Genomic DNA, 10,189 nt, shown 5'->3' on the forward strand with positions numbered 1-10,189 from the left:
TTAGAGTTTAGAAGTTCACTCATTTCAGCTGTACATCCAACAATTAAGGAATATAAAATTTACTGTCTTTCAAAAGGTCCTTATCTGACTAAGACCATAAAGTAATATGGAATATCAATTCTATATCTAATTCTAACATAATGTGGAATTATGAGCATAAACCCTCCCTCATTGGACATTATAATTTGAATCGAAAACAATAAACAGCTCTTTATCAAATCAAATCAGGCTTTATTTATGCAGCATATTTCATACAAATTTGCACAACAATATGCTGAACACAAACTTAAAACTATTTAGCACTCCAAAAGGAGATAAAAGTACAATGAAAGGAAAAAGGAAGGAGCATAAAAACTGTGATTAATAAAGGTCAGATAAAAAAATTAATAATTTAAGATTAAAATAACAAAAAAAAGTATACGAATGCACTAAGTAAAAGCAATGCTGAAAGGGAAGAAGATTCTTTTAAAAAATGTCCACAGATGCAGAATCCTGTGGACCCTCCAACAGTTTGTTCCAATGGCTAGGGCTGCAGAAATGGAATGTCCCTTCACTTCTCTTAACCCCAACCCTTGGTACAGTTAGGAGGCTGGTACCGGAGGACCTGTGATATCTGCTGGGCACATACCTTAAAAGCATATCTGCTAAATACAGAGGTGCACTGCTATTAAATGATTTAAAAACCAATAAGAGAATCTTAGAATCTATGCTAAAATACACAGGGAGCCAGTGCAGGGTTTGTAGTACAGGGGTTATATGATCTTGTTTCTTTGATTTGGTTAAAACTCTGGCGGCAGCATTTTGTACCAGTCAAAGTCAGTTAACTTGTTTTTTGGGTAAGCCAGTTAAAGCAGTCTAGTTGGCTAAAAATAAAATTATGTACCAGCCTCTCTGCATCTTGCTGCATTAAGAAAGGTCTCACCTTGGCTATATTTCTGAGATGGAGAAGGCAGACTTTGTGACCTTGTTGATATGCAAATAAAAATTTAGATCAGTCAAAAATAGCACCCAGATTCCGTTCCTCTGTTTTGTCTGTGAAGACAAAGTGCAAAGTAGAAACTTTTACTTTTGAATTACTGTTCATCCAATCATTTTTATGAGTGAGGCAGTTTGTTTAAATAGAGATGGCACTTTGCTTCACAGACAAATAAAGCTGAGTGTCGTCAGCATAGGAATGAATGTTCACCCCATGCCTGCGAATAATATCTCTGAGAGGCAGCACGTACAGAGAGAGCAGGAGGGGTCCCAAGATGCTACCTTGTGAGATGTCACAGTCTATACTAACATGCTAAAAAGTTCTCATCTAATTTTACAGTGAACTTTCTACCAGTAATATATGTATAAAACCTGTTTAAAACATTGCTAGAGAAACCAATCCAATTTTCAAGCCTATCAATTAAAATGTCATGTTCTATAGTGTCGAATGCGATGCTAAGATCTAAAAAAATTAAAACAAACACATTATTAGAATCAATACAGTCTTAGGTCATTTAGGGACAACCTTAACCAGTGCTGTCATTGTGCTGTGGTACACTCTAAAACTTGATTGTAAATTTTCTAGGATGTTTTCATTAAGGTAATTGTTAATTTGCTTAAAAACCACTTTTTCTAATACTTTACAATTGCGGTCTTAAAAGCTTTAGGGGAAAAGCCCAATTTTGAGGACAGATTTATATTCAATGGACAGTCAAAGTTGTAAAACCTAGAGGGGATAGGGTCAAGAGAACAAGTGGTTGGCTTCAGCTGTGAAGCAATCTTACTGAGTTGATTTTCCCTGATCATTGTGAAGCAATTCATCACATTTGAGGCTGAGGCCTGGCTGGTGGGACCCAAGCTTTGGCCTGAAGGTGATCAATGGTTGAAAACAGCATCCTAGGGTTATGCACATTGTCAGTGATAAGCTTTGAATAATGCATTTGTCTCACAAGTGGACAGCTCTGTTATACGTAGTGAGATGTTCACTAAAAATATCCAGCTGTATAGTTACATTACTTTTTCTCCATTTGTGTTCTGCCCTTCTGCAAACTCTTTTCAGTCCACAAATATAATTTGTTTTCCAAGGCACAGTTCTTTTGTTAAGCATTTTCTTTTCTGCGATAGGTGATCTTTACACTTCAGGAATTGCAATTAAGATTGTATAGAAAACAGGCATTCTCCATGACCAGGAGCCTGTATCACAAAGCAGTGTTACTGAGTTAGCAGGATAACTTCACTGAATAGAACCCAGGGCATCACTTTTTGCTTCAGTCCATGTTCCAGATTTAGGAGGATTCTGGGTTTGACTTATGGTTCGACAGTTCCATCTACCTCAGTAATCCGCTTGGTGATACAGGCCCTAGGGTTGGGAAACCCGTTATTTAGCAGGAGGCATCAATGTGTTTGTAGGATCACCCACTGAACTGTATAAGAACTTAGGAATCACCCAAGCTCAAGAAGAAACCGGAAATCGGAAGTGTGCTTCCACCCTCTTCAAAGTTTGTAAACAGTAATGACGTAGGAAGATGCGTGCGCATTTTTGCGACAGGAAGCAAGCTGAGTGACCGTGCGAAGCTGCTAAACTTCCAAGACCGGGCAAATTATCAAACCCTACCAACCGACGAAAATCTTCCAGTTCCCTGCGTTATATATTTTTCTATATAACCGACTGGGGTGTTTCCATATCACGTTTACTGGGACACGGTGAGTACCGATGCGTCTAGATGACGGGATCATAGCTAGCTTCCTGGGTAGTCGTAAAGTTGAATTAGTATTGCATATATGCACAACACTGCTTATCTAATTCAAGGTTGATGTAACTAAGATATTCAAGTGTTCTTTATCATACATACTTGCAATGACAAGTTAATATTTTTTTAAAGCTCTGCTGCATGACTGGTATCAGTAACTTGGTAAAAACGTTCATCAAGTAAAGTAGAGAACATGATAGTAAAATAGCTTGTAAATCACTGTGTTCACTGGATGTTTAAGTTACTTTTGAGTTTTATTAACTAAAAGGTGGGCCAATTTAGTCCCAAAGTTGCAGGAGTCAGACTAGTGGGCCTATAGCTACCTAAGCATGGCATGTAGCATAAGTTATTTTATTTATTATTAGTATTTTTGTTCGGGGTTGCATGGTTATAATGGTTATAATTCAATTGTCCCGCCGTGGTAACACATGTCTACGCTTGCGGGTCATGTTCTTCACGGTAAAAACGAAATTTTAGGACAGCCCTTCGGAACGGAACGGAATTGTCGAAAGTGCTCCTAGGGTAGCAGCATTGTCGTAACGTTGAGGAAACTATAGAGTAAACTGACTAGAAACATGGATAAGCTAACAGAATAGCGGGAGCATAGGTTCAAAGGCATACAGGGAAAAAAAGAAAAGAAAAATGGGTAAATTATTTCAACTGGTTATAATCTAAACCTGCCTTGTCCTCCTCTGCCTCCTAGGGATGTACAACAGTGCACGTGTGCTGTCAGCGGGCCGGGCTGTGCTCGAGCTCCTACAGTCAGACTGGGAGCCACTATCTCATAGGGAGCTTGAGTGGCGCCTGGACCAGGCAGTGGAGGACATTCTTGAGACCGAACTGATTGAAAAAGCAAGAACCTTGGTTGGGCCAACTTGTCCACAGCAGCTTCCAGTTTCTACACCACCAGAATATTCTGAGATGCCTCAACAGTCAAAGCTGGGAGCTGACAATTTGAATGAGAATGACTCAATTCAGGTATGGGCTTTTTAGTGTTCTTGAGTCCAGTGGGTTTTGGAAGATGTAAAAAAAAAAAAGACATCTGTATTTCAGAAACAATCCAAGTGGTATATACAACTGGTTGTTACTGTGAGTGTCATCTTAACTTGGGCCCTACATTTATCTATATTGCCAATTTAATCATACCAAATTCAAGGACTTATGTGTGTACAGTAGGCTTTATCATGAGTATTGTAGTCTATGAGATATGTAAAAATTGCCTTTTTTATAAATTAATTTTCCTTAAAATGAATTCTGTCCCATGATCAGCCATCAACCCAGCCCACCAAAACACCAATTGTTTTGAGGAAATGTGGATTCTTGTGACTTCAAACTTTATATTTAACGTGTACATTAAGCTTGTAAAGTTTATGTGGGAAATTTTTAAAACATGTTTTAAAGTATCTCTATAATAATGTCTTGATTAATTATTTTTTCCAAATAGCAGGACTTTCAACAATTATGGGAACCATGTTATCATTCCTGTCTATTTGTAGTTGGTGTAGTTGGGGGGGAAAACCTTTCCCAATGTATTTTCCGAGTCCCTCTGCATAATGCAAATGCCAGCCTGTTGGTCCTATTGGCTCCTAATAATTTGCTTAGCATTTACTGTGATTGCCGCCTGTTTAGAAGCAATATGACACTGTAGCATGTTTTTCAGCCCAACTCCTCTTCTCTATTTTAAGTACATCAAAGACCTTCTCCAGAACTCAGACTGCGGTTACAATAGAAGTCGACGACCAGGCCGGCCCCGCCTTTCCCTCAACCACACTGTCCTACTCTCCCTAGCTCTCCTCTCCAGCCGTCTCAGCTATCGATCGGTATCTGCTCGCTTCCGTGTGGAAAAAGGGAATATTCATCGCATTTTCTTCTCGTTTTGTGACCGTGTGAACGCACTGGAAAACCAACACATCAGATGGCTAACTGGTAAATGCAGAGTACATCGATAAACATTCTCATTTTGTGTAATAAAAGAAAGTCAGACAAAAAACAAAAGACTGGTAGCCATTTGCAGATACATAGTTCTCACATAGGGGTATTATTGTTTCAAAAATAAATACATAAATGAATGTTGCTAATGCACGAAGAAATGCAGCTGATCCACAAATAAATGCAGCTGATTCACAAATAATGCAGCGAATTCACAAATAAATGCAGCTGATCCACAAATAAATGCAGCGGATTCACAAATAAATGCAGCTGATCCACAAGTAAATGCAGCTGATTCACAAATAATGCAGCGGATTCACAAATAAATGTAGCCGATCCACAAATATATACAGCTGGTTCACATTTGTGCATCACTTGTTATTTGCATTTATGTGTGGATTTTTCAGACATCCTTGCCCGCACGATTTGGGAAAAAATCCGCAAGTAGGTTTTTTTTCCCACTGACTCAATTCCAGCCAATTAGATTGTAAGACATCCTTGGTAAAGCCCACATTACTCCAACCAATCATAGCATGTATACACTTCAGGATTGTGTTATGTAGTGCCTGTTGGTTGTAAAGATTGCTGTAATGGCTGCAATCTCTTTGATCAATGAATGAAGCCTTCAAACCTAGAACCAAAGTGAAACTATATCATCTTATTTGTACTATCCCATTAGAATTGAAGAGGGGCTGACGAAAAAAGATGTAACTTATGGTCAACATGGCTGCCCGTAAAGACTTGCAACACAACTTCTTATTTAAAGTAACAATCTCGAAGATCTCCGTTTCATTGTCATTGGAGGCATAAGGCGATAAGCGGTAATTGCAGGTGTGTTTTTGGACCTCACTTCCCAGAGATCCAAACAGTGTCGCCTGTGTGACGTCAGTCAGTTGGCACCTGGGCCACGCCTCCATAACAATTTGAGGTCACCAGTACACATGAAAGCGAAAAGGGAATGATGTCTTCTGAGACGGTAACTATAACACTTACTATTTACTGAATAAAAAATGGTTGTTATAAAAGTAACGTTATGTACATACTCATTCATTGTTTAACATTAGGCTAACTTATTCCTATCATTGTAATATATTGATAAACTTGATGGCAATGTTTATGGTAATGTTAGGTAGCTACATTACATCTCTGACACCGGAAAAAAAACAGTATGCCGTTCACACACAAGTGAGTTGAAGAGTGAGCCTGTTGCGTTAGCTCCGCCTACCCTCTCTGGCGGACCAACCACTGATGGGTTATGGAAAACATGTGACTAACTCTGCGCTGCTCGTGATTTATTCCCGGGAATGTCCCCACAGACACCCAGTTCATAATACTTGGTAATACTGAAAATGCAAGGGCACAATCACCATTGTGTTACCTCATTCGGCGATAGATAGTGACTTAACAGACATTTATTTAAATTAAAATCTTCGAGATTATTACTTTAAGTAGTTTGTTTGCTAGCTGTAGTCCCTGTACAGTCCTCTGTATGGATTTATTTTGAGACAATACCCCCGTATTCTTACCCGTTTTTCCTATATTTCAGGTCAAGAGGCAGAGCAGAACCTGCAACCATTTTCTGGCTTACTAGGAGAAAAGGATCTCCCCAGGGTTTTTGGCATCTTGGGGAGCACTCGCATACCTCTCCGGGGCCCCGTTGGGAAACAAGAAATAGAGGGAGAAGAAGAAAGAGTTTTGGAAAAAGAAACCCATCTGGACTCCTGGCTGAACCTGGAGCTTGTATGTGACAGCCAAGGCAAGTTCATGCATTGTCGGATCAGCAAGGGTTCAGATAGTGACAAAGCCAGCAGCCTGAAGGAGAGACTCAAACAGCAACCTGAAATGTTGCCCCGGGATTCTTACTTAATAGCCAGGCTGGGTTACCCTCTCTCTGGCCAAATACTGACACCATATCCAACAGCTGGTTGCCTAAGGGAAAAATTTTACAATCAGTCCCTAGAAGCTCATTTGGATGTGTTTGACCAGGCTACTGCTGAACTCAAAAGTAGGTTCCAAAGGCTAAAGTATCTGGACATGGTAAATTTTGATAGGGCAAAGGCTGTTGTGCTGACAGCCTGTATACTACATAACATGTTCTTGGAAGGAGGAGACCGATTTCCTGCAAAAGCTAAGAGGGAAATGCAAAAAGAGGCAGAGGGAGAAATAGAAGAGGACGGGGTAAGGAAGAGAGAGGCCATTGCAGATTTACTGTATATACAAATGAAAAAAAGTGAATATGCTGAGCAGTTATAACGTGTGGATCAGAGAGAATGGAGTGAGATCCTGAGTTTCAGCACATCTACTGGAGGGGCTGCAGTGATGGAGAAATCGATTTACTTGAATAAAGTGAATTAGTCTGAATTACTGACACTTCAAGCATTCTTTCCATTGTGATAAGCTGGTCGTTTAACCTACTGCTTTTTCTTTTTGTAATTTATTTAAAACAAAAGACAGTTTCTGTTTGTTTGGGTTACATTCTATACCTCAGTCTCAATAAACAATTTCTTTAAAAATTGGTTTTGTATTCAGAATAATTACACTCTTGAAAGTACCCTGCACAGATTTCTTGGAACCTTGAAGTCAAATTTTTCTGTAAGATGGCTTTTAATGTGGTTAACATTTTTTTTCTCGGCATAAGATCTAATAAATGAGAAATGCATCAACGATCAAATTTTGGAAAATAAAGACAACTCCAGTCACATCGCAATGGCATCAGTTAATGTCTAGAATACCTCTCACTGAGCTGGAATTGTGAAAATTGATTGAGCTGGAATCGTGGAAAAAACTTATTACAACTAAAAATTCTATGTAAAATAAAAACAAGCTTTGTAGCATAAATGTAAAAGCAATGGTTGCTCTAAAAAGTAAAGTCTTAGTGGAAACGTTAACTTTAAATCTCTGCATACCCAAGAAACTACCAACTGTATTTTGTCGCATTTCTTCTTTTTTCTCCATGAGACTGTAGTAATTTTGCCCGCAAACAACACTTGCATTTGCACAACCTCAGGACTGCAGATCTGTTTCTTTAAATCTGTTGTTAATACTGTACATCTGTCAGTTAGTAAAACACACCAGAATGTTCACAGGACTGTTACTGGTGTTTTTATCAGGGAACGCTGCACCACCCTGCATGCCAGCCTACCCACTGTTTGGTGACTGGGTGTTACGGTCCTCAGCTAAACTGGAGATTGCTCGGGCCAGGTTATTAATAGCTTCTATCTTTCTCTCCTCCAAAGCTTTCTGTTGCATCCACAAGTCCATCTTTCTCTCTTGGAGCTCTAAGTATAACTGCAATACATCTTGGGGAGGGCGAGAGGAGAGGGGGGTAGGAGGCACAGGTGGAGTAGGAAGGATTGGGGTATACTTTTTACTCGCTATAAGAGTGGCCAATTTACTCCCATTTAATGTATCCTTCCGTTGTCCATCCAACTCGTCACTGCTTTTCCCCAGCACATCGTGCATCTCATGAAAAAACTCCCAATGAACGATATGAGCACCAAGTCTTTTGGCTTTCTCTGCATTTTTCCTGTAGGTTGACAACATATTCCTCCATTTGCTGTCACACTCATGGGATCTCACAGAAACATCTTCTCCAGATTCCTTCAGTTTAGCTGTCACCTTCTCAGCCACCCTCGCCCAGAGTTTCTTCATCTTGCACACTGGCCGATTGAAGTCGGAGTCCATGGACAAACGAGTGCGGACCAGTAGCCATGTTGCCTGTTGAGTCCAGACGAATTCTGAAGGATGTTGGAGGGGGAAAGAAAGGGTGTGAGAAAAAAGAAACGAGCACGTTTAAAATAAATAAATAAATAAATAAAAAACTTGTATTTGTACTCGAGCAGCATGCAAATCGAACATAATTAAATTAAACGCCCTGTAGACAAGTAGCCAGTTAAGCAATATGAACACATGTAGAGTTCAGATCAAGTTTAAAGGTACTTCACAACCTCTGACCATAAACCTTCCTTCTTAACAATGTTGCAAATTATTTGAGCATATGCTGGTTTTGATCTAACGTTAAATCATGCAGCAAACGAGGGAAGCTGTTTTGTGCTAACGAAAGACATTTTTTTAACTATCGATAACGCTTACGCAAATAAACACGGATTACAATAAGATGTGGAGAGGAACAAAATGATGCGGATTTGGAATATTCAAATTCACTTGTAGTTTCAACTCGTAGCTTTCTTGTGGTAAGCACAGAGAAGGTAACAAACATGCTGCAGCTGACTCAACTAGAGCTAGCTAGCTAGATAACGTTACCTTTTTTCGACTTCTCAATTTGAGTACCCGCCGGTGGAATCTCAATGTCGTTTTCACTTTCCGTTGCCATCATTCGAGGGTTAACTCACTCGAGATCACCGAAAGTCGACCCTGGCCGTTTACGCAGGAATTAAATATTTAAAATATTGTGCACCGTTGAATTTTTTCCTGCATCAACTAAAACGATGATTATAACAACCAACTCGTTGCGCTGAGCTATCTGGGTGTTGTGCGGAAGGAGTATAAAGTACATAGATACTGGGTAATGTAGTGTTTCAAGTCGATATGCATGTGGCAGGACGTATGAAACTACTGCGGCTCCTACAGAAGACAGGCGAGCACGCCTTCTGCTAGCGAACCTAAGCTTGTGAAGTACCGGAAGTAAGCCTGAACTGTGCTGAGGGCAAAACATTAGATCTCCCTTTAAAATTAATGGGGAATATCAGACGTTTGAATGCAAAATAAAGCTTTCCCGATGGTATTCTGAAACTCAATTAACGATCATTACGTTTCATATGAAAAACATATAGTAATAACATGTAATAAAATATTTAGCCTACATTTTAATAAATATTTCCCCAAGACTTTTCGACCAAAACAACTATTATTTCACAACCTACTACTCATAATGAAATATATAATCACAAAAAAAATTACCGATTAGGTTTTCTTTGCTAGTTAAATAAGCTTGGTTTTCTACATTGAAGCTCTTTTGCCCTCAGCATGCGCAGTAGAGGCTGTTTCCCGTTACTTCCTAGGCTGCGCCACCTGGCCTCTCCTACCATCTCCAGTTCCTCTGTACGCTCTGTGAGAACCACTGTGAACCAATGAACTATTCAGTGATGAGAACAATTTTATACAGTCCAGTGGATGAGAAAAAGAAAGGAAAGTCTTTGCGGATTCTAATGGAATGTCGAACACTGCAAAGCGTATTACTGCCACCTACAGGACACAGAAATTTGCACCCTGCCACAACATAAACTCTAAACTACACCCTCACATTGTAATCCAGTAGAGGACAAAAAGTTCAAGAGTAAACTATATACACCATTCTGCCGGACCCTTAATGGTTCTCAGAGAGAAAGTGGTTACACTAATTTCTGCCAATCATTCGGCGTAGTAGACAGCACATCTGTTGATAATGCCAGCAGTAGCTTGATGCACATTTTAAAGAATATAAGCCTGACATATGCATACTTTAGAAAATAATATATTTGTAATTGCTCTCTCAGTGTCCTCAGCCGCTTTCCAGGTTGAACAGTTTTTGAAAA

General features: G+C 39.5%; 1 protein-coding gene and 1 long non-coding RNA gene across 2 annotated transcripts; one reads left to right on the forward strand and one right to left on the reverse strand.

Moving 5' to 3' along the window:
• Positions 1-2,261: 2,261 nt before the first annotated feature.
• On the forward strand, positions 2,262-7,526 carry LOC135249213 (putative nuclease HARBI1). Its single transcript, XM_064324607.1, has 4 exons — positions 2,262-2,679; positions 3,430-3,704; positions 4,412-4,652; positions 6,202-7,526. Exons 2-4 carry the CDS (start codon positions 3,432-3,434, stop codon positions 6,906-6,908), a joined length of 1,221 nt encoding a protein of 406 aa, XP_064180677.1. The 5' UTR covers positions 2,262-2,679; positions 3,430-3,431; the 3' UTR covers positions 6,909-7,526.
• LOC135249250 (uncharacterized) lies at positions 7,241-9,569 on the reverse strand. The gene is made up of 2 exons (XR_010328617.1): positions 8,919-9,569; positions 7,241-8,392 (listed from the first exon to the last, which is right to left on the reverse strand). It is a non-coding gene; the product is annotated as an uncharacterized LOC135249250 (long non-coding RNA).
• Positions 9,570-10,189: the final 620 nt, after the last annotated feature.

This window comes from Anguilla rostrata, chromosome 2 (genome assembly GCF_018555375.3).
Source record: "Anguilla rostrata isolate EN2019 chromosome 2, ASM1855537v3, whole genome shotgun sequence".
Taxonomy (NCBI): domain Eukaryota; kingdom Metazoa; phylum Chordata; class Actinopteri; order Anguilliformes; family Anguillidae; genus Anguilla; species Anguilla rostrata.